This window comes from Lissotriton vulgaris, chromosome 5 (genome assembly GCF_964263255.1).
Source record: "Lissotriton vulgaris chromosome 5, aLisVul1.2, whole genome shotgun sequence".
NCBI classification, from domain to species: Eukaryota; Metazoa; Chordata; class Amphibia; order Caudata; family Salamandridae; genus Lissotriton; species Lissotriton vulgaris.
In genome coordinates this window covers 270,586,995-270,611,817 of record NC_141693.1, presented here as the reverse complement: position 1 = coordinate 270,611,817, position 24,823 = coordinate 270,586,995, and the positions used below count along the sequence as shown (strand labels likewise).

The 24,823-nt window shown below is 46.1% G+C and overlaps 2 protein-coding genes across 10 annotated transcripts in view; one reads left to right on the top strand and one right to left on the bottom strand.

Annotated features, from left to right (window-relative positions):
• NMNAT1 (nicotinamide nucleotide adenylyltransferase 1) overlaps positions 1–24,823 on the top strand; it is a 243,300-nt gene that overhangs the window by 122,016 nt on the left and 96,461 nt on the right. The window lies entirely within an intron of this gene.
• LOC147710673 (uncharacterized) overlaps positions 1–24,823 on the bottom strand; it is a 134,075-nt gene that overhangs the window by 74,408 nt on the left and 34,844 nt on the right. The window contains exon 3 of the mRNA XM_086921380.1: positions 13,851–13,930. Within this exon, the coding sequence (XP_086777506.1) occupies positions 13,851–13,930 (80 nt within the window). The remainder of the gene's footprint in view (positions 1–13,850; positions 13,931–24,823) is intronic.

Here is a 24,823-nt window from a genome sequence, read left to right as displayed (position 1 = left end):
GAAGACAAAATGAATAATGTCCTGTTCGGAAAAATCGTCAAAGTGACAGGTTTTCAAGGTGCCGGGTTTCAAGAAACCCAGAGGGACAGATAGAATCCAATGTGCCATCTGCAGACGGAATCTTGTTAAAATAAAACAATGGAAAGGTTTACCAACACTTAATAAATAGGGTTGGACTTGGTTGTTCAAAGATAATGTAGCGTACCGTCTTACAGATGGTTTTTGCAGCTCCTCTTCTTCCCTCAGACCCTGACGCTTAGACAACAAGCATTTACAATGCAATGGTCTCGTCTTTGTTAAAGTTAGAGCTATTGGCATTGCTCATGAGATTATTTTTGTTTTTAAAACATATAAATAAATGGCATTGTCATTTACAATGCCAATAGCTTAATCTCTCGCAAATGCGAGACCTATTGCATTTGCACCCACACACACAGAGCCACACACACCCACACACACACAGAGCCACACACCCACCCACACAGAGCCACACACACACAGAGCCACACACACACAGAGCCACACACACACAGAGCCACACACACACAGATCCACACAAACACACAGAGCCACACAAACACAGACAGAGCCACACACAGCCACACACACACAGAGCCACACATATGCACACAGACAGAGCCACAGACAGAGCCACACACAGCCACACACACGCAGACAGAGCCACACACACACAGAGACAGAGCCACACACAAACACACACACACACACAGACAGAGCCATACACACACAGCCACACACACACACACACAGAGCCACACAGCCACACACAGACAGAGCCACACACACACACAGACAGAGCCACACACACCCACACACACACACAGAGCCACACACACACAGAGCCACACACACACAGAGCCACACACACACAGAGCCACACTCACAGAGTCACACAGAGCCACACACACACACACCCTCACCCCAGGGAGTCTCCTTAATTACAAATTGGTTATTCAAGGCCCCCACCAACTCCCAGAGCTCACCCGTTGCTTCCCTCAGTCTAGGTCAGCCACACGCCCATCTCTGCCCTGTAACGCCCCAAGCAACAGAGGCAAGAAATAACTATCACAAGCGGGGAACAGAAGCAAGAAAAAACAATAGCAAGCAGGGAACAGAGGCAAGAAAAGCGAGAACAAGCAGGGAACTGAGGCAAGAAAAGAGAGCACAAGCAGGGAACAGAGGCAAAAAAAACGATCACAAGCAGGGAACAGAGGCAAGAAAAAACGATAAGCAGGGAACGGAGGCAAGAAAAGCGAGCTCAAGCAGGGAACAGAGGCAAGAAAATCAAGCTCAGCCAGGGAACAAAGGCAAGAAAAGAGAGCTCAACCAGGGAACAGAGGCAAGAAAACTAGCACAAGCAGAAAACAGAGGCAAGAAAAACGAGAAAGAAAATAGTGAGGGAGCATGCCGCCGGGCAGTAAAATAAACCGGAGGAGCCATGGAGGCTTGAAACGGCCAGAGCGGAACCCCGGTAAGGAGCTAGCAGTCACTGAGTGGGCCCCCTGCAGTGATTGGAGAGCCTGAGGGCCCGGTGCAATGAGGCCAGGTTATCAAGGCTGCAGAAATGTGTGGAGCGTGCCACCTGTGTCCCATGACTGAGCCGGCCGAGCCACCCCTGACCACACAGCGGGACAGATGCAGGTAAGGAGTCCACGGCCCAAGAAAGCCGCCCAGAAGCGTAAACACTGTGGAGGAGGCGACCTTCAAGCTCAGCTAGAGTAGGGGCCCAGACAAGGGGCCATGAAGAAGGAAGGAGGCAAACCAGCAGCGCAAGGCACAGGCAGGAGCTGCAGATGAGGGGCATCCCGGGCGAGGTACCAAAGTGTCGCGGGCCCGGGTTCAAACGAGACAGGCAGTGAGGGTATTCGTGTCAGAGCAAGCGCTCACCAGCAAGGAATGCGACCGCAGGCCCTGCCGTACGACACACGCACTCTCAACCCCGCAGCTAATTGCCACACACCGCACCGTCCTACCAGGCCGGGACCTCCGACGGGCAGCAGGAATCGGCGATGAGACACCCCAGCATCGGCGAAGCAGTCCAGGCTGAATCGCGTCTCCAGTCCACAGCCCCGCCCTGGAGCCCCAGGTCGCGCACCGCCAAGGAAGGCCCAGCAGACACGCTGGCTGATGTTGCAGTCCGTTTCTTTGCGCCTGTGAGAGCGCGGCCGCCAGTAAAAGGATAAACAGGTGCCCAGTGATGCAGGGGTTCAGGATCAGCAGGGTTGGAGGGTCAGCGCCACCCTAGTCCGCAGGATGATGTCGGAGCAACGAACCAAACGGAGTCTCAGGGGTAACACCACCATGTTTCTCCGAGGTCAAGCAGAAATGCCTCGGAGAAACGCCCCGTCATTTTCCTAATGGGGTGTGTGTTTCTTTCTCTCCTCTTCCCATTGGCTGGAATGTAAAGTTCCACCCAATGGGAAGAGGAGAGAAATTATCAGAAAAACACGCCCCTCAATCTGAAAAAGACAGATCTTAAATTAAAGGACAAACCTCTTCTCCAATGGCTGGCCAGCATTTAGGAGGCCAGCCAATGGAGAAGAGGGGCGGGTTCAAGCCCCACTCTGGAAAACATAAGATCTCGCAAGCGAGACTGCGCAAGCGTAGCCTACGCAGGCCGAGACCTAAAAACTGCAGTCTTATGTTTTAATAGCAGCTTTGTCCATGGGTTTGGGGCTTAAAAATAAGTCAGGACGACCTAACCAGGCTGTCAAATCCTTTGGGTATCTGAACCAGGGGATATGTTTGCTCTATCTAGTGCCAAACAATCAGTGATTAATATTTGATTTAAGTTAGTAGTAGGACTTGCCCAGATTCTCATCCATCTCATCAAAGGAGCTACTGCAATCTGATCTGTAATATATCCCATCCCTAGTTCCTCGTGTGTTATGTAAGAGGCAGTAGAAAAAGGAACTGCCAAAACCTTACATAAAAATGTATTTTACTCCTGTTGAATGCCCCTCCCCTCTATGTATCCCCAAATGTCACTGCCATAAGTGGCCATTGAGACGCATTTTTCTTTATATATTTTAATCAGGGCCGAAATTTGAATTTTGAGTTATTTGTAGAGCGCACATTCACTAAGCAGTTTCTTGGCGCTATAGGATTTCAAACTGTGGGGAAGAGAGGACTAAGAACTAAAAGCTTGGTCAAACAGAAAAGTCTTTAGAGTTTTGCGAAACTCCATGTATGAAGGAGAAGATCTGAGAGGGGGGGGGGAGGGAGTTCCAGAAAGTGGGTGCCAGTACCGAGAATTTCTGGCCGCCAGATCGTTTTTTCCTGTAAACGTACGAAATAGGTTAAACCCCAACTTTTTTTGCAAAATTTAATGTGGCCCCTGTCGCTTTTGCAAGAATTTTCTTTTTTTTTTTTTTGCACAATTTGTGGGCACCATGACACATTTTCGTCAAAGAATACTCCTAAGTAAGGGAATGTTGGGACCTTTGTTAGCTCTATCCACTTAAAATAGATTTTTTTCTTTTTTTGGGGACTTTTCAGGGCCAATGGACATTGTGTGTGATTTTTTTTAAAATTTATGGATAAATCTAGGGAATGCATAAAAACTATAAAAGCGTTTAAAAGTGATTGGAGGCCCATTGCCGTTCTTGCTAAAATAACAGTATCTTCTGCATATAATAATGCAGGAATCATCTTGTTGCCAAATCTAGGGATATCTCTGCAGTTAGCTATTAAGGAGCCTCCCAATTTATTTATGTATAGTGTGAATAAGAGAGGGGCCAGGATGCAACCTTGGCATACCCCTCTTTTCACATCCCAGGTCGATGTTAGGTCCCCATTACAATTATACCTAGCAACTGCAGAATTGTTTTTATGAATAGCATATAAAAAGTCCACCAGCTCTGGTTCGAGGCCCATATCCCTCAGGATCGACCATTGTGTACTATTCTGTAACAGATTAAATGATGAAAAGCGGTAGAAGAAATGGCTAACGACGGAGGCATTGAGAGATGACTCTAGAAAATAAGTGAATAGGCGCAGGTGTGAGTGGAAGGTAATCATCCACAGAGCGCTTAAGAAAGGAGGAGTTGTAATAAATCAACAAGCAATTGTACAATCCTGAAGAATGTAGAGTAATTTATCATTAATCCAAATAAAGTGAGGAGTTTGTACAATATGGTCAAAACGTGAGGCATTGATAGTTGAAGGGAAAAGAAATAAATGTATAAAATACAGACAGAAAGAGGTACAAGAGCAAGTAGTCAGAAGAAGCTAGACCAAATTTACAGTAATTGAGGTACTGATGAAATTAGAATAATCCATCAAACAGTAGACTGGTAGCAGAATGTAAAAAATGTAAACCAAGAGATGCAGAAGAGTGTGTAACACAAAGTCAACAAGCATTTACAATGCAATGGTTTTGCCTTTGTTAAAGTTAGAGCTATTGGCATTGCTCTTGACATTATTTTTTTTTTTTTTTTTAACATAAATAAATGGCATTGTCATTTACAATGCCACTAGCTTTATCTCGCAAATGACACACACAAACACCCACAGAGCCCCCCCAAACACACACAGAGCCCCCCCACACACACCCACACAGAGCCCCCCCCCCACACACAGCCACACAGAGCCCCCCACACACACAGCCACACAAAGCCCCCCCCCACACACAACCACACAAAGCCCCCCACACACACAGCCACACCAAGCCCCCCCAAGTATAAGGTACTTAAAATGAGTAATTTTGTCAAAATGACACGTCATGTGTAAGATTATAATGTGTTAGTACGCATGCTCCGTGTGTGCGCCTGGTATTGTTTGCCATTAAGATGTGATACAAAGTGACGCTCGGTTACTTGACGAGCTATAGCAACACGTTTTTCAATACAACGGGGATGGACACCAGTACATGGCTGGGGCTTTAAGAAGATGTCACCGTCCAACGCGTTACTAAGGCGGAAGTAAATGCAGCGCTCCTTTTCAATGGCCTCACACGCCCATCACGATTGCTAGTCGGCTTGCTACAATGAGTCATTACTATCGGAAACCTATGTGGATAAAAAATCCTAGGACATCAGCAAAGAAAGTTACCAATTTTTACATAACCAGTGGTGTGAAGAATGAGCGAAAAATGAACTGTATGTAAACATATATTTAATAAGTATGAATAAAAATCATATAGAAACCCAACTATATGATGGAATAAAAAGTGTAATTCATAAAAAAGTAAACATAGATATTACAAATCAATACATGTCTTATAAATCATACACATTACAGAAAACAATATAATCATATACATCAATGGTATAAAAAGTACTCAAAGTTTTAATCATTAAAAACTCGACGCGCGTTTCGGCAGAAAACCGCCTTCTTCAGGAGTCTCTGCTGATATTATTGATCTATTTTATAGAAGTTGGTGATATCTTCATATATACGGATAGTCAGAGCCACTTTATAAAGGCTAATACCTGATCTGGATTGACGCTGACATAATTCTAATTTCATAAACGATGTTCCTGAACAACCGTAAGGCGGGGTGGGCGAGGATGTAGAGCTATCTTTGGATCAGCGTAGACAAAGCTACTGTAAACTTCTTAAACAGGTATATATATTCATGCAGGGAATATCAACCTCCGCAAAGGGCCAGACGGATCGTGACTTGTGTATTCAAGAGAATATATAGAGTATATTTCTTCTTTCGTATTCTATCAATAGTGGTAGGGTTCAAAACAACGTCTGATTTTACAAAACTTATAAATGAGGGAATCTTGAGGACAGCAGGATGGTGCTGCTCCAAAATTGGCAAAATGCCGCGTCACGTAGATACCGCCAGCCTGGAGATATCACCAACTTCTATAAAATAGATCAATAATATCAGCAGAGACTTCACACCACTGGTTATGTAAAAATTGGTCATTTTCTTTGCTGATGTCCTAGGATTTTTTATCCACATAGGTGATTACCCTACCCTGCCCTAGGAGTCTGTATTGATACCCAGGGAGTCCTTATTTTTCTCGCATTCATTACTATCGGAAACCGCATCCGACTTTAATCTTACGTTTTACAGTATTTTTACACGTACCCTCCAAACAATGCTTCCGGATAAATCGGTGCAATATTTTTTTTATTTTTTAAAGCAGAGGAGTTACAATTGATAACGTTTTCACAACGGTGGAGGATAGATTATCTCTCTACAATTGTCTTTGACAAAATAAATAACAATGATTATTAAAAATATTCTGTCGCTGTCTATACATGCGTGCTTCAGACTCGAGAGGTGGGGCCTCCAAGGAGACACTTTCTCTGCGGATCCTGTGGGGGGGATGGGCGTGACGCCCCTAATCTGACGGTTGTGCCTGAGACTTCCAATTATACGTAACCCAACTCGAAAGTCAAATGGGCTGCTGGCGTTATAGTCCGCGGCGATTAGTTTGTATTTACCTGCGTGGTAACCTCCTCCGGTTTCCAATGTGGCCGTAGCTCCTTAAGCAGCCGCATCGCTCTTTCGCGGCACCCACGCTCATCTACAGTCGGGTTCATCCTGGGCACGTCTGGGGAGCCGGTAGGGACGTGAATGTAATGTGACATGGTGTGTCTTAAGAAGCAAAGCAGGGTGGCGCGGGCGAGGCGGTTAATTTTGAGGTATTTCTGGTTTTAGGGGGTACAAAAAATGTCGCCTGCTGTACTATCCGTGTATTGCCAGCTGCCCGGTTTTTGTGATGTGCTGCTTGCCGTCTGACAGTGTAAAGAGCACAAACGATGCCTCACTTTCCCTTCAACGACAATCAGGCGATCTGATGCAGCCACTAGTGTTATAAGGAGCCGGCTTACACGGAAATTTCCACTTCGACTCTCCTCCCCTAGCAGCCCCCGCCTCCCATAGACACTCAACGACGGCTTCCGAGGTGCATGCCGGGACTGGCCTGATGCACGCGTCACTCTGAGGTTGGCAGTGACGTCTGTCGACACGAGACAGTACTGCGCGTGGAGTGTGTCCTACTCAGCTGCTCTCTGGAGCGCTAGCTTAGCGGGGTTAAGAAACTCTACGGGCCAGATATAAAACCCTGCTGCCTGATAACGATCCGCATAGGAACACGCTTGCACAGTAACATCAATGCAACCAAAGAACAGCAGCATAACAAAATAAGCAAACACCAACACTGACTCATATGGAACGGACACACGGAGAGGAGGGGGGGGGGGCGGGAACGGACACACGGGTAGCGGGAGGGAGCCTCCCCTAGCCCCAGCAAACAAAGCACTCACCTGGACTTCGTTCCGGGGCCGAGGCGGGACTTTCTCTTTCCCCGGGGATCCTCCTTCGCTCGGGAGCCTCGGGACAGACGACGCAGGCTGCTTCCTGCTCTCCACTCCTCCTCCTCCCGATGACACAGCGGAGGCTCGGCCGGCTGGGCCAATCCCAGCGCGGCCCTGGCTGTACACGGACGGCTGCTTCCTTCGGCAGGAAGGCGGGTGTCGGCTCAATGCAGACCCAGATTCGGGGGCGTTCCCGAGAACAGGCTTTCAGCTGACGTAGCCAAAAGCCAAAAATTCTCGGGAACGCCCCCGAATCTGGTCCGGCATTGACGGACAGGCCCGTCTTCCAATGGCTAGCCTCCATTTATGGAGCTAGCCAATGAAAGACGGGGGCCGTTCCGGTCTCCCGTATTATACTCATTAGGGTTTCGCCTGCGCGAAAAAGATGAGCAGAGCGCATCTTTCGCCAGGCAAAATCTAAAAAGCAAGTACTTTTGGAAAGTGGTAGAATAACAAATTAACATCAGCAATAGGAGAGCAAGAGAGTGAGTCTAAGATGAGGCACTACAGGAGGACGTGGAAGTCCTAGTCAAAAATCATGGTGCAGGCAGTGGTCGAAGTGGGGGGGAGAAATAGTAGGGGAACTGGGGGGGGGGGACTCCAAGGGCGAAGAATGTGCCAAACATCCCACTTTTTTGTATTTGGTTGGCATTTCAGCGACCAGTTACAGCTTATTGTGTTATTTAATTCAACCAATGGATACACTTGATTATTTAAGGTTTAATAGGAGTTATTGGCTTAAATACATTCACGTGGGATATATTTCCAATCACACAATGTCCCAAATACGCTTAAAAGTGGAATCACAAGCTATGCAGTTTCTCTCATTAGCACTTCTCCTCCCTTCATCCACAAGAGCAGTTCAAACATAATTATGGCTCTGCTATATTTGCCACATAATACATCATCCACTGCATAATCTTACAGTTTTAACTAATCATTTTTGTAGCTCAAACGGATAACAAGTTACAAAAAAAGTTTGCTGCAAAGTGGACGGCCCTCTGCAAAGGTTAACTGATCACCTTTCTCCCTGCTGCATTTTGGATGTTATACTGATAGTAATGAGGCAGAATCTTTGCAGAGACTTAACATGTGTAAAAATGTCTAAATAATAAAGTATAAGAAAATATATTGCATTACGCTGCAGCCTTTTTTTGTAGCATAATTTAGTCAACACTGCAGCATCATTTTGTCCCCCATTGCTGCATAAATCCAGTGGCTCCAGAGCAAGTAGCACATGTTAAAAGTGCTTGTGCATGAAGCAGAGAGACGATGAAGTTTGCAAACTTAGTTTGGTGTGCGTGCAAATCCTGCATTGGTGAGTTGCAGCTACTACTGCTGAAACAAGGCCAAAGGAGGTACCAATGGGTGAGGCGGACTGGCCTCGATAGCAGGGCCGGCTTTAGTGCGGGTGGCGCCCTGTGCAACAATGTTTGTGCCCCTACTCCTCGGACTCCCTCACTACCATCCTTTAACAGCCCCCCTCAAGTCTCCATAACCACACACTTTCTCAGATGCATTTAATTTGATTTACAGCGCCACTCATACCAGTGTACGGTGTCAGAGCACTTTACATCACACACACTACACAGAGACAATCATTTATACATGTGTAAATCACTGTATAGGAAATTTTACATAAGACAAAGGACTACAAGGTGTAGAAGCCACATGTCAACCATACTAGTAGGCAGTATAGTTTAATAGCTCACTGTTCTATGTTAGGATCTCTCTGACAAAAGCAGTAACCTACTAACCTAGTTAACATTATGTGCACTTTGTGATCTGCATGGTACATGTTCTTTGCAGCAGGCACATTAACCCTCTGTGCTACCTTTCCAGGAGTCAACTAGACAAAACTCTGATCTCTCTCTAGGAAGAACATTAATCACCTAAGTTATCCTGACATTTTTAATGTTGCTGAATATTGCTGGAGGCCAGGAAGGAGGCAACACGTTTTTTAAAAACCATAATATACTTGTAAACCCTACACACCCACCAGAAATAGCAACCCAGTGCGGTCACAACGTTCGCACCGCCCTAACCATGTCACAGTGGCTGGATCATTGTTGCTCTAGGGTGTGCTGCTTCTTAGGCCTGCCCGCAAGACTGGAGATGAACTTCAGTATGGATTGTGGTGGACAGGCCTTCAAGGTTAACCCACAATTGACACCACTAGGGTACACCTGCTTGTGCCCAGACATCAGGCCTTCTAAGGTCTAGTGGGGCGATCTAAGGTCTAGCATGGGAATATGCTCCCTCAGTAGAATGGTCTGGTGGACTGGTCATGAAGGCTGAACCCGGTTCTTCAGTTCCAAATTAGACCGCTCTGGCCATAGTGCCACATCCTCTCCCCCACTGAACATCATACTGCCCCACTGAGAGAAACTTGCACTGCCTTCAGTTACAGCCTAATTGTGCCCGCTATAGACACTTGGATGTGGCTCAATTAAAATTATGCACTTGATGAGAGTAATATGCTGGCTAAAAAATAAAAAGTAAAAGCAACCACTCATAGTGAATGCAAGATTAAGTAAAGCATGTGAAATGTAAGCAGAAACAACATGGTTACCATAACGATCTCTCACTCACTATTCAGAAATCAGCGAGTGGTTTTACCTGAAAAGTTAAGGACATGACTGCAGAGCCCTGAAGGGAACCGTTTCAACAGTTTCAATGTCTATTTCCTTACAAAACGTAAGCAGTATGGTTTAAAAAGACCACATCCATAAACACAGAGCCATGGTACACATTTTGTTATCCTATCCACCCATCGACCAGGTATTGCAATACATCTAGGAATGGTGCACTTCCGCACCTGGGCACAACAATGCTGTTCAAAGAAAGACGAAAAACAAAAGTAGCTCTTCACTGCAAAGTCTGTAAAGTGAGGCTGATGTGTTTGGATGTGAATAAAACTAATCTGGCCACTTTGCAACCACTCTGTCTTGCTTTATTTAGTTATGTATTTATTTTTCATATTTAAAACCTTTTATTTCTCTCCATCCGGAGGCTGCACTTTGGAATAGAAAAATGTCAGAAAAAGGGCATTTCCCTCAAGAGTGTTTTTCTTTTTTGGATCCATTTCACAGGGAAGCAACGAAATGAAAGAAGGAAAGAGAGGTTGTGAACCGTTTCTTCAAGTCACGGTTTTCAGTAAGTGAGGAGCAAGACAGGAAGAGAGGGGGGGCAGCTGCCAGCACAGAAAAGAAGAGGACATTGTCTGTGTCTTCTCTGGGCAGTAAGGAAGAGACAGAGTCCTTTTTAGGTCTCGGCCTGCGAAAGACTGTGCACATGCGCAGTCGAGCTGGCGAGATTTAATGAGGTAGGGTATTTTTCACTAGCAAGGTTAAGCCCCGCCCCTGTTTTCCATTGGCTGGCGTCACCGTTCTTGCTAAACCGTGGCCAGCCATTGGAGAAGAGGTCCTAGTGACGTTCTTCTTTCTCTTTTAGCCCCGTCTTTTTCAGACTGGGTTCCTTGACTTACTGGTGGCGTAACAGGTTTCTTATCTTCTTTATTGGGCCATCTGTTTTGCCCCATAAAGAAGATAAGGAACCTCTTACCGCAGCAGTAATTCATGCTGAGCCCGTCTGAAAAGGACAGGGCTAAAAGAGTGTCCACCCCACCAGGGACTTTGTGCCATTCTCATACCCCTAGCGTGTGCCCACCCCGCCAGGGGCTTTGTATTTAAACAGGTGCCCCCCCCTGCATTGAGGGAAGAAAAAAGGAAAAGACGAGCCCAAGCCGGCGCCTGTGCATGACGGTGGGCGGGGCCGGACGAGACAAGAGAGGAGCCTTGCGGGCTCCATTTCCGCTTACCCCGGGCGGGAGCAAACAGTGCAGTGTCTTGCAGGCGTCCATGCGCAGTTCCGGTCCCAGGAAGAAGGACCGGGCAGAGGGAAACAGGCAGCATCGAGCGGGAAGCAAAGCTGGGCTCCCATGTGGTGAGGAGAGCCCCGTGTGGGGGAATCCCCACAACAGTCCAGTGAGTGGAGTAGAGAGGGGGCCGTGACTTTCCTCCTCCCAGTGGCGCCTGAGTCTGGCCAGTACTTTGGTGCCAGTGCTACATTTTCCATTGGTGCTGGCCACCTCGCCTCCCTGCCTCCCTTCATCCTTTCCCGCGCGAAAAAAACAGTCCGGCGCGCGCATTCCCCGTAGGCTCCCAGATGAGGCCATTATGAAGATTCCCGCCTCACGCACACCTCGTCTGCTACCCGGCAGTTTGGCCTCTTGTTTTTAATCAGTGTGCCAGAGATCCAGATCAGTGGCGTCACTAGGGTTGGTTTCACCCAGTGCGGGTAAAGGTGTCATCCCCTCACTTGTTGTAATTAAAAAAACTTCCCTTACCACCTGGTCCCGCTGCGCGCTGCCTAAACCCTCTTGACCGGTCCTGAGCTTCCGCGTTTTTGCGAAGCAGGCTTCAAGCAGTCTCCCTCCCTCCCCTGCGCCAATCAACGCTGCAATGGCAGTGTTGTGATTTGTTAGAGCAGGAATACTACTACCTGCCCATAGGAGACCGGGGGTTGCTACATGAAGCAACCCTCGGTCTCAGCCCAGAAAACAGAACATGCGCACCCTGGCCTGCCTGCAGGCTGTCAGTCAACTCTGGACTGCTGTCGCAGCGCCACCCACCCATCCCCTAAGCTTCGTCCGGGCTCCCGGCGAGCCACAGCCGTGTTGCCCCACTGACCACGATCACCTGGGGTGACACCAATCACCTGGTGCGTGATTGGTGTCACCCCAGGTGATGGTGTCACCCGGTGCGGTCAGCACCCCCCGCATCCCTTAGTGACGCCACTGATCCAGATTGGAAGTGCCTAGTGAATCAGAGCCAGTCAGCCATGCCGGCCAAGACAGCCCGTCCCCCTATCGGCCCGAGGACGTCCGGAAGCGGTAAGGGCTCCTTCCGCGAGCATCTTGTCTGTTGGCAGTCCGCGCGCTGGTGTTGGGGCAGGAGCACTAGGAGCTGCCGCTTGTTGCCTGTCCTCGCACAGCTCTACTGTAGAGCCATGGAGCAGCGCTAGCCTCCCACCTGTTGGCTGCATCGCTTGCCTCTCTTGAGACACAAAGCCAATTAATTGTTGGTGGGTACAAAACTGGAGATGGGGGATCTAGACACGATGCTGCCTCTTAAACGTGTGAGCTGTCAGGCGCTGCGCTAGAAGCGAACAGCCCAAAACTTAACACTTGCATGTAGAAATAGGTTTCTTGAGACCGTCAATGAGGCAGTAAGGGTACAGTGGTTGTTGGCACTGTACTTTAAGATCTAAGACTTTTTCCCATTGAGAAGGACTTGCTATGTGGGTGGTTACATGTCTTGACAGCCCCTCTGCAGTTTATTTATCTCCATCTCTTAAATGGCCACGCTTGGTCTAGAAGTTTATCCCCTAACCGTCAACTTTAGGGAGCCGTGGGGGACGACGGAGTTTAGAGAAACAGATGGAATAACATTTTCCTATTTAACTTGTTTTGAAGGGGAGCACTCTTTAAGTATAATGGTTAACATTGCAATTTATAAGCTAACTATCAATATTCTTGGTATATATGTTGCAATGAGCTGCATGTTATTAAGGTAAAGTGTTTTCTGTCTCGTATAGTAGCGGATTGTCAGTTGTCTCTATGTTGAAAGACTTCATGAAGTAAACCCAAATGAGTTACCAGCAGTAGTTTCCGCATCTTGGAGCACTGTCAAGTTAGCGTCGCTCATGGCGTGTTGTGGGTTAGGTTAATGTCATTCGCCATACAGTCGGATCTTCGGATTGTTATGCATTGTGACCAGTTCCGTGGTCTGGACAGTTGGATCATTGGAAATGTTGTTTTAGCCTCTACATATTAACGTTCAGAGTCGATAGACTTGCTCGTTGGGAAGAGGAACAGTTTGGCCTCTGTATACGTACTTCTGGGACAGCTGACTCGTGCTACCCCAATAGTTAATGGGTGGGCACATTCTATGTATCAGACGGTTACACTCGTCAAAAGAGCTTGTGTGTCTGGGTGGGTGTGTGTGTGTGTGTCTGGGTGGGTGTGTGTGTCTGTCTCTGTCTCTGTCTCTGTGTCTGTGTCCAGAGATCCTACAAATGTTTCTGGCAAGTTTAGTCCACCCATAACGGTACAAATCAAACAGAAGGACCTCCTCAAAAAGGTAATCTGCTTTGTCTGTTCTGCAGAATGTTTTTTGTCATTCTTTGCATGGACCAGGTGTCGCTATAGTTTATTTTCTTAAAAATGCTCCTGCCATTTAGTGCCTCTGCATGTTCAGATACTGTAACCTCTATCTGCTGGTGATCCTTGTGGCTGCGTAGTGCTTTTATAATTAGTGTGTGAGAGGTGTTCAATACCACCAGCTCCCAGACACCTGTATTTTAATGGTCCTTTTGCCCTGGTAATTAATTATACTATCCTTAAACACCTGCAATCTGCAACCAAGCAGACTGGATTCCCACTGTGTATAAACTTGGGATGTTCAATAATGCGTACTAACAGAATACACTGCAGCGGAAACCGTGAATTCAAGCTCCATTTCGGCCCAAGATTCTGTTGTGCTCACCTAGGCTGCAGACTGTGAAGCCGATCTGACATACCAAGTTATTGAGCAGCGGCTGGTTGCAATAACGTGAAGAAGTTGGTCTGAAACAAAAAAGGCCAGGTCAAAAATTTCAACAAGACAAATTTAACAATTCACCACTTGTGCCACCCCCTTCCAAGGTCCTTAAATGCTTGTTTGTGTGTCGCTATATTGACCTTTACTTTATAGGGGCATTTGTTTGTGTGTATATATGTCGTATAAAAAACTATTCACAATGGCAGCAGTGGGACTTCACTGCATTACCTATGTTTTCGACTATATTACACGTTAGGAGCATTCTTCCTAGAGCTCAATCGCCAATGGTTTCAATAAGTATTGCACATATTTCACCATTTCCCTATGTTTTATAACAACACGGAGAGGCACTCCTTTCAAATTAGTCAAATTTTAAATATAATACATCGTCAACCTTTACAATATTTTAGATACAAATAGAACAAGAGATATCTCGATTTTATAACTTCCATTTCTTTTTAAGTAAAAATATATATATTTTATCATTCCATAAACGGTAAAACACAGACGTACAGCATGCAGACATCACCAAAGTAGATCCTTCGCCCACCTATTGTCGTTATGATATTACAGAAAAACGTGCATCATATTTAGGGCTCCCAGTTTTATGGTATTTATTTTTTTAGGATTTCCGTCTGTATTTATCCATATTTATTTTTTGCCCACTTTACCTGTATTTATCCATATTTATTGTGTGTTTTGCGGATAAATGAAGTTGTAAAACTGTACATTTCCATATTTATTTAACTGATTGACACACACTCATACTTTGATATCTGTCTGTTTTAGCTATTTCAGCTGCCAAATATTATATAACAAAACATCCACTGGTAAACATTAGCATTATACCACAAATGTATTATTTAATGAAATTACATTGTGTTTTTTTAATTTCCCTTGATGTCCATCTGCTCAGCTATTGAACTATAATTCCTGAAAGACAGCAGAGCCCCTTAAAAGAGGCCCCATTTTCTGTATTTATCCACTTTTAAAAATAAATGCAGACAGAAAACACATTGTTTTCTGTCTGTATTTATCTGTAAAAACGGAAAACTGGGAGCCTTAATCCTATTGTGCCCTGGAAGGGGTGCAGCCATTCTCCACCCACCACTGTTCCTACTTGAAAGGTAAACATGCTATTCGGCAGTAGCTCGAGCTTCGGCAGTAGCTCGAGCATGCAGCATCATGATATCTCATGGGCATTATGCCATAGTCCTTAATGAAAGCAAAAGACCCACGGTTCGGGTCTGGACTGTTCCCATGAGGCACAGGGTCAATACTAATTTGCATATGGCCGGGTCTAAACTGGGGTGGCATGGTGAGCAAAAGAATGATGAGTTTAACCCAGATCTCTTGGCTGGGGGTGAATGTTTTGATTTGTTCTGTATTCTGTCCATCAGTTGTGTGTCTTTTTATAGTCCTTAATGAGTCACACAGAACAGGCCTTAAGCACCTCTAATCCGTTCACTCAGTTCCACCTAGTCGCATTCCACCTCATCACCGTGTGTACCATCCGCCAGCAGGAAGGTCTGGAGTGGTCCCTGGGTCAGGCAGCGGTTGCCAGTAGTTCTGCATATAATTCAAGTTGTTCATTACAATATATCACATAATTAAGCCACTGTTGTTTATATTTGGGGGATCTACTTCTGTCCCAGCAATAGGCCACCAATCAGTTCGCCAGCAGGAGGGCCAAGGCCCTATATTACTAGAAGGAGGGGGTTATGTCCTATACCCACCCAAGGAGCATCCCTTGAAGGTCATGAGGTACATCATATCCTATCATCGCTAAGATGTCCGCGAGGAGCTCCAGACAATAAGTATCTACACTGTTAGAATAACTCCATTACTTAATGGGATCATTTTTTTATTTTCTTTAAGATTTTCCCACTGATAAAAAATACATCAGCCCAGCTGATGCATTTTGTTCCAACATTCCGACCTTCCCAAGGTAATTTACATAAATCTATTCCATTGATTTTATGACTTAAAAATTGCTTTAACAAAAATCTCTCGAATGTATTAAAATGTAACATGAGAAATTAAGCAACAAAATCACAGGTGCAATGTAGGCTTAGTGTTCAAAAAATGTTGTCTGTTTAATTGTAAAATGGCAGAAGATTGCATAACATTACAAATGAACCATAGTCTAATATATTCATGAGTCTAACTCAGAAACCTTAAATATTAGCATAAATTAGTTGTCATTCATCAGTAAGTCAGTAATTAACCAAGTCATAAAGGTAACATATCGGGTCAATACCATCATGAATACGAATATTTCTATTGTGATTAACTCTTTAAAGAAGCACATACCAAGCGCTTTGCTGTGAGCCATGTTGTGATGTAACCCACTCTCCACTGTGCCAATATAATTCATCCTTTCTGAAAATGATTTGGCATTATGTTGCAATATCAAATAGCGTATGGGTTTGTTACTAATTATAAAAGTATAAGTGTCTTACATACATGTTCTCTTTTGAATTACCAGGGTATTAATCCTAAATGATTTTATTGATATTCTCTTTCGATTAGCAATCTATAAGTGAAGGAATCCTATTTTCACACAGACTCTATCTGAAGATTCTGTGTATATTGACCTATCGTTAAATTGTAAAAAAAAATAATAATGATATAATAAACATTGTGAAAAGGAGGGAAAATTATATGTGTAACTTTCTTTTTTTTAACATATTTAATGTAACTCGTTGATTCTTTTCTGCCAATATATCTACACAGCTATAATGGCCCCGCTGGTTTCAAGTGTAACTTCATTAATAGAAAATTACTATAATCGGTTTTCTAAGTGCTAGATATCTACGGTGGTACACGTATTTGAAATGCCTGACCATACAAATGTAGCAGTTTGTGATTGGCACAAACCCTTCTCCAGAAGTAGTAGATTCAAGATGTATGTCTAAAGAATGGGAGCCAGCCTTCTTGACAGACCATAAATATTGTCGACTATGAATATTAGGCTAGACCATGTAAATTGCATTAGCTAAATAACATTGAGTCCTAGGGCCAGATGTAGGTAGCCCTTTACCGATCGGAATAGGCCGAAAATACCAATTTTCGGCCGTTTTGCGATCGGTAAAGGGCTAGGGAGATGTAGGTGCACATATTCGGTAATTTTACCGAATCGTTATTATTACCGAATCAGTAATAATTACCGAATCGGTAATATTTACCGATTCAGGAAAATTACCGAAAATGCTATGTGGGTAGCCAATTTTCCATTGGCACATGGCTTACAGAATCAGTATTTTACCATGGAATACAAATCCATGGTAAAATACCGATTCCTGTGTACATGCACATCTGTGCATGTACACATGTGCCATGTGACAGACAGACGTGCCCTTAGGGCATGTCTGTGTGCCTCATTGCACACATGCCCGTTTTGGGGGTGCTAGAGGGTGTCAAAGTGACACCCCCTGCACCCTTGTGAATTCATTAATTACCGATTCGGTAAATACCGAATCGGTAATACCTAATCATTCCTATGGGCTTCAAAGCCCATAGGAATGAATGGGCATTACCGATTCGGTATTTACCGAATCGGTAATTAATGAATTGTTAAGGATTCGGTAACGAATCCAGATGTTGGGACCTACATCCCATTTACCGATTTTGAAATACCGAATCGGTAAAATTCGGTATTTCAAAATCGGTAAATGGGATTTACCTACATCGGGCCCCTAGTGTTATTTCTTCTCACAATTTAACATGGATCTATAACGACAATTTATAACTTTTCATAAGAAATGTCCGACATAAATATTTTAATGGCCACCATGTTTATTTATGTATAAAAGAACACAATTAAAATTCTTTAAAATGTTCTTTTATTTTGCCACTGAGAAAATATTTGTATATAGTGCAGAGATTCTTTTTGTGTGCATACCAGCCCATAACAAAAAAGTTTAGCGGAGTAAGAGTGAATACAAATGTGAAATTATTACCTTAAGTAAACTTTGTTTGCTCGATATCTGCCCTATTGTAGTCATGCCAAATATGGTTGTCTGTGCGAGCACAATCACTAATGTATAAAGTTTTTGCAAAGGTTATCTATGATAGCAAAGATTCGAATTCTATTTGTATTAAAACGTATTTTGAAAGCAGGAGTGCCTATGTAGTTTAACAGTAGGAATTACATTGTCCTCCCAAAAGGTGAAAGTGAAGACCAACCTTTAAAACCTAGTCGAAAAATGGTAACCAACCACTTCAAACTTGCTTACCTAGAGTCTGGTGCATAGTGAATTTTGCAGAGAGCGCTCCATTCGTACTACATCTGTCTTGCAGCTCTTTATTGTTTAGAAGAAGGTAAAGCTTCGGCATCTTGGAAGCAGAAGCCTTACTTTAAACTAGAGTGCAAATTTAACTAGGCAGAACTCCTGGTGGTTATCCATTTGCTTATGTGTATTTATGAATGATTGGGTGAAAGTACAACATAACATGTTCTAAATGGCAAATATTTAAGTGACAAAATTTTAATGATCTGCTCTATGGTACATATAAATAATTGTCACCGTATTATTTACGCTCCATTTTGGAATGAGTAGAGCTGAGGCGCCACTTTGTATTATATAATATTTTCTGACATTTAATCATAAATACGGGTTTATATCATGTCAAATCGTGAACATTATTTATGGCATGGTAGTGTTTTGACTAATATGTTGAATTGACTCATTTACATCTTGTATCTTTCTATCTGTTTAGATCATGTGTCAATTTATGTTCTGTTGGCTACTAAATTAAAATGACTAGATCATGAATATTGCGCTACACAGCACATATAGAAACTGATATGTTCTGTTTATGTGCAATATAGAAAGGATGGCTGAGTGAAAATTGTGCAGAGTTGTGACAGAATCTGAGATCACAGTATGAGTAGCTCTAAGGATAAGGTAATGGCCATCCACCATCTACCAGAGTTAAAGAAAATTATATACCCTTATATAGTAAGAATGCACAAATATATCCTGAGCTTGCAGCAACAGTAAGTAAAGTCCTTAATAAATCACGGTCGAAACAGTCTTCTTATCTTCCTTTATTGTTCTGTAGTTCTTCATACACAATCCTAGCCGCCAACATGTGTTTCGTCTTTAGTGGAATAAGCCACAGACTTCCTCAGGGCTAGAATATCATAATACATATGATCAGAAAAGACAAAGGACAGCAAATGCCAATCAACAAAGACATCTCTTAAACAAATCAGTTTGTCTCATCAAGGGGAAACAAAAGCAAACACAAAGGGGCTGAAATCCTTCTCATAGAAGATCAACACATTCGATCAAACAGGCCAAGAACAAGCGGATGAAACCAAAGAGAATCTGTTAACCGGTGTCAGATGTTCAGTTAAAATTTATTAGAGATGTTTAATACACCTTAGGAAAAAGACTAAGGGAAAGAAGAAACAGAGTGTATTACTATCTGGCTTTATTGAGCATGTTGTTACTTTCACAAAAAAACTTTTTTGTTTATTTGAAACACAATACAAGGTGGTGATTGGTGATGGTCAACGTGACTTATTCACAATCTCTGTTTTTATTATTATACTCACATCTCTAATAAATTTTAACTGAACATCTGACACCGGTTAACAGATTCTGTAGTAGGGGTTCTCTGTGTATAGTCATAATCTAGTGAATAGTCCCGCCCATGTGCGTGGACCCCGGAGCAATCAAAAATAATCTAAGTTGTCAAAAAATGCAGAACTGCAAAGACACTTAAGAGAGAATTTAAAGACAGATAATGCAGCCTATATCCACAGGCTACACTGTCCAGTACTTCAACTAGAAATTCCACCAAATAAACCACACAAACAGCACAGCTTGCCCAGTTTCCTCCACAGAGAAAACTTGCCTCTACCAGAAAAAGCCTCTGGAATGATGGAGAGGAAGGTATGGACAGACAAGCCCCATAGGCTGCCATTATGTGGCTCAAATAGGATACTGTGCCTTTCAGAAAACTTTCCAGAACTCTCTCAGTATCCCAGAATGCACAGCAGGTCCCTTTTACTTTCAGTTCTTTTTTCCGGCTCCTGCAAGCAGGACCCTGGAGCATTGAGCTCTCCCTTTCAAGGGTTTATTTGGTGATTTTTTCACTTTTTCTTGTGTGTAGTACTTGTTGTTCAGTACTAAGCCTTTTTTCTTTACTGTACTGTCAAAATGCCTGGCTTATTTGACAATTGCCCAGAGTGTGATAGAAAAAAGGCCAAATCCGACCCACATGGAGTGTGCATTGTCTGCCTCCCCTCTTCTCACATCCCAGAGAGTGTGAAATCTGCAAAACCCTCTCTGCCAGGACCCTGAGAGAGAGGATGAAGATCAGGTTCCAAAGCCTCGAGGACAGACGTCAGAAGGCACAAGGTGGGTCAGGGCATGCTTCATCTGCCCATGCTGAGGCCTCTGGGGGGCTTCCCAGGGGCAGGAAGTCCAGCAAGTGTCCCCATGCTCCGCCAGCGTCGATTTCGTCGACTGCGGCGTCGAGGGGGATGACAACGGTCTGTTCCTCATCTCCCCGGGGCTCTGGGGAGAAGCGGCGTCGACGTTCGGCGTCGAGGGAGCTGAACCGATGCCGTCGACGTCATCGTCAATCATCGACGTCAGGAAAAGGCCTGGAGTCGGCGCTCACCATCGAGGCGACACCGCCATTCGCCGTCGGCGAAGAGGAGAAGATCGGCGTCGAGGGGATCCTCGCTGTCGAGGAGGCGTTCGCCGCCGAGGAGGCGTTCGCCGTCGAGAAGGCGTTCGCCGTCGAGGGGGCGTTCGCCGTCGAGGAGGCGCCACCGGTCGACGTCGAGAAGACGTTCCTCGGCGTCGAGGCGGCGTTCTTTGACGCCAAGGAAGCGCAGGAGGAGTCCTGATGTAAGGAGGTCGCCGATTGGTTCGCCATCGTCGCCAAGGAAGAAGACAAAGTCACCTGGCTCGATGTACTCAGTGGTGTATAGGCCTACTAAACCTAGGACGCCTACCCCTCCTCCGTTGCCGAAGGGTCCGGCTCCGCGGCACCCCACCCCACCTCCACCGCCTCGTGGGCCGGCTCCTCGTCAGTCACCACCGCCTCAACTCCCGTCGCCTCTTCCCTCCGTCTCCCCGCCTGTGCCTCCACCCAGAACGGTCTCGTTGCCACGTTATCCAACACCACCTAAGGGGACCCCTCAGCCGAGGGTCCCGGCCAGGCCGACATCGCCTGCTCCTGCGAGGCCTGCGGATTGGCCGAGGCCGAGAAGATCGCGCTCCCGCTCCGGCCGGAGAGGGAGCTCGCGGAGCCGTGGCCGGTCGTCATCTCGATCTATATGACGCCACAGGAGGCGCAGATCCAGATCCCGCACAGGCTCTTCCACCAGGGATTATTCACCGACGCTGTCTGAGTCTCCAGGGACGAGGGTGTCACCCGTTGACGATATTGTCTCCTTCCAGGAAGTGCTGTTGAGGGATGCGGCTAAGCTAGGGATCACGGTGATGGTGCCAACACCTACAACGTCTGTGATCTTCGAGACGCTTCACAAGAAGCATTTGTCTCGACCGCTGCTGCCGTTGGTACCAGGATTGGAAGAGCCCGCCAAGGAGTTGTTTCTCACTCCGGCGGTGACAAAGGCAGCGCCCTCCAGGCTCATCAAGAAATACCGGGCTCCGGAATCTGACCCGGCCTTTTTTCGAATGGACCCAACACCGGACTTTGTGATTGTGACAGCGGCTAAGAAGCAGCATGCCACCACTCCGTCTTCGACAGTGCCGCCTGATAAGGACAGCCGTTGGCTGGATTCGGCGGGCAGAAAGGTCAGTGGGACGGCATCTACCACCATGAAGGCTGCAAGTGCCGGCGCTCTGTTGGGGCGATATGATTGTGCCCTATGGGAATCCCTCCAGCAGTGCGCTGAGCTCCTCCCTCGTGACAAGAAAGAGGACTTCCTGGAGATATTAAGTGAGGGGATGATGGTGTCGAACCACATCATCAGCGCGGCTGCTTATGTATCTCTTCTGGCGGCGCACGGATACTGCCACGGCATCAACCAACGCGTCACGCTTGGCTTCGCCTCACCTCACTCAAACCGGAGGCGCAACAGCGGGTGGCCAACCTGCCCTTCTCGGGGGAAACCCTGTTTGGCAAACATGCGGACAATGAAATGGCGCGTATGAAAGTAGAAGCCGAAACCCTGACGGCTGTCGGGTTAGAGAAGCTTGAGAAGAAGAAGAACTACCGCCCGTTCCAGAGACGGTTCGGAACTTCAGGCAGAGGGCGAGGGCAGACTTCCGGACAGCAGCAACAACAACAGCAGCAGTTCGGAAGCCCTTCCAGAAACGCCAGAGGGGCAGAGGAGGTCAACAGTCCGCAACAGCGACCAAAGGCCTGGCCGGGTCTAGGCCCTGAGCGTTTACTTCCCCTACATCCGTTACCCACTCCGGTGGGGGAAGCGTTCAATTTTTTCTGGCAGAGTGGAGAAAAATTACTCAGGACAAGTGGGTGCTGAATATTGTTTGCAATGGATACAGTCTTCGGTTCACCAGCCCGCCTTCAGCTATTCCACCGGTGAGCTCACAGTTTCAGCTGCACGAGCTACAGGCAGAGGCCGACGTCCTATTAAGGAAAAGGGCGATAGAAGACGTACCTCTGCCTCAAAGGGGAAGAGTTGGTACAGACAAGATGGTCCCAGAAAGTAAAACAATCAAAATCACTTAAATGAATTCAATAGAAATTATAGCACCATTGTATTTAATCACAAAGTGTCATATAAACTTATTTACAAAAATGAGTACACAGTTTAAATATATACAATGCCCCTATTGGGTAGGACAGGGAAGGTAGTGTTGGAATGGTGAAGGTATAGGGAATTATGATACAAGTCAATTGAGTCCAAGTAAATCAAAACATCATCATCAGTAAACACAATGGAGAAAAAATTCATCGGTCCATTAACACAAACATGCCTCAAATACAATAAAATCACAAATGATATGTTAGGGAAGAGGCTGAACAAAGAAACGGAATGTCGATGTTTCGACCCAGGTAGATGCAGGTATAACTGTGACCTTGCTAGAGGGTCTTCATCAGGACGGTGGAGCAGGGAAGGCGGGGCAAAGGATCTGTAGTTGTTCGAAGGGGCACGGTGGGGTGCAAAGACACTCTCAGTGGGATACAAAATATGGCTGCGTCTTAGGTCACATGAGTAGACAAGCTGGTGGAGTGGAGTTCAGAGTGGATATTTAATCGGCCGACAGATGGTGGCTCAAAATAAACGCGGAGCAGCCCAGGTAAATGACAGTCAATTCCAAGCGTGATGTCTTAAAACGGTATGGTGTCACTGAAGGTGGACAGGGTGTCCCAGTTGATCAGTCAGACACTAAGATAAGAAAAACAGTCGTCTTGGGCGGGTGGGGGTTCCGGTTCAAAAGTCACTGGTGGGAAAACGTTGTGGCGGAATGAGTCAAACGGGTCTGGGAGTGCTGCAATATATGAAAACCGGCGTCCTCGGTACGAGCAGGCGACTTGCTGGGTCAACCCGTGTCTTTACAACATCAAAGGGGAAGAGGTCTGTACTCCCGGTTCTTTCTGGTCCGCAAGAAGGACAAGAACAAGTTCAGGCCCATTCTGGATTTGCGGCAAGCAAACAATTGGATTCGCAGAGAGAGATTTTGCATGCTGTTGTTGCAGCAGATTTACCCTCAGCTGCAGCAGGGAGACTGGCTTTGTGCGATAGACCTACAGGATGCCTACTTCCATGTGCCCATTGCACAGAAACACAGGATGTTCCTGCGATTCCAAGTCGGCGCCAATCATTATCAATACACAGTACTGCCATTCGGGCTGAAGTCTGCGCCCAGGACGTTCTCGAAGTGCATGGCAGTGGTAGCTGCACACCTGCGGAAGAACAGGGTGTTTGTCTACCCGTACCTGGACGACTGGTTGATCAAGGCCTCCTCCTTCTAGGAAGCTCAAGCACACTTCCAGAAGACGTGCGTTCTATTGAACAAGCTGGGGTTGCACATCAACATGTCCAAGTCGGTCCCGACTCTGGTCCAATGCATACAGTACTTGGGAGCCTCCATCAATACGCTGTCAACAAGCGGGTCTCCTTCGGAGGAGCGACGTTTATCACTCCTTCGGAAGGCTCAGGCTCTTATGATCGCCCCATCTACAACCGTGAGGACGGTGTCTTCTCTACTGGGGTCGATGGCCTCTTGTATCATCCTCACGCACGGTTGCACATGAGACCACTGCAGGAGTGCTTGGAGGATCAGTGGTATCAGAGGGCTGGTTCTTGGGACGACACGATACGACTGTCTCTGCATGCTCTTCAGTCTCTAAAGTGGTGGTGTTCAGCGGAGAATCTCCTCAGAGGGGTTCCTTTCCACAAGGACATTCCCACACAGACGATCGTGACGGATGCGTCTCTCCGCGGATGGGGAACGCACTCCGGAGACTTACAGATGCAAGGGACGTGGTCTCTGTCGGAAGCCATGTACCACATCAAATTCCTGGAACTCAGAGCTGTTCACTTGGCACTGGAGGTCTTTCATCCGTCCTTTCAGACCAACTCTCTGCTTGTACAGACGGACAATACGACCACGATGTATTACCTCAACAAGCAGGGGGGCTCGAGATCACGCACTCTGTCGCAGGAGGCGCAGGCGATCTGGCACTGCCTTCTGGCCAGAGGACTGACGATAACGGCTACACATCTGCCAGGTGTGCAGAATGTTCAGGCGGACGCACTGAGCAGGCTGATTCAGGAAAACCACAAATGATTCATAAACGACGAAGTGCTAGGAGAAGTCTTCGCAAGGTGGGGGACTCCAGACATAGATCTGTTTGCCACCGCCAAAAACAGCAAATGCAGAGACTTCGCCTCCAGGTACTACCAACAGGGGACGTTGGGGAATGCCCTATGGATCGACTGGTCGAACAGCTTT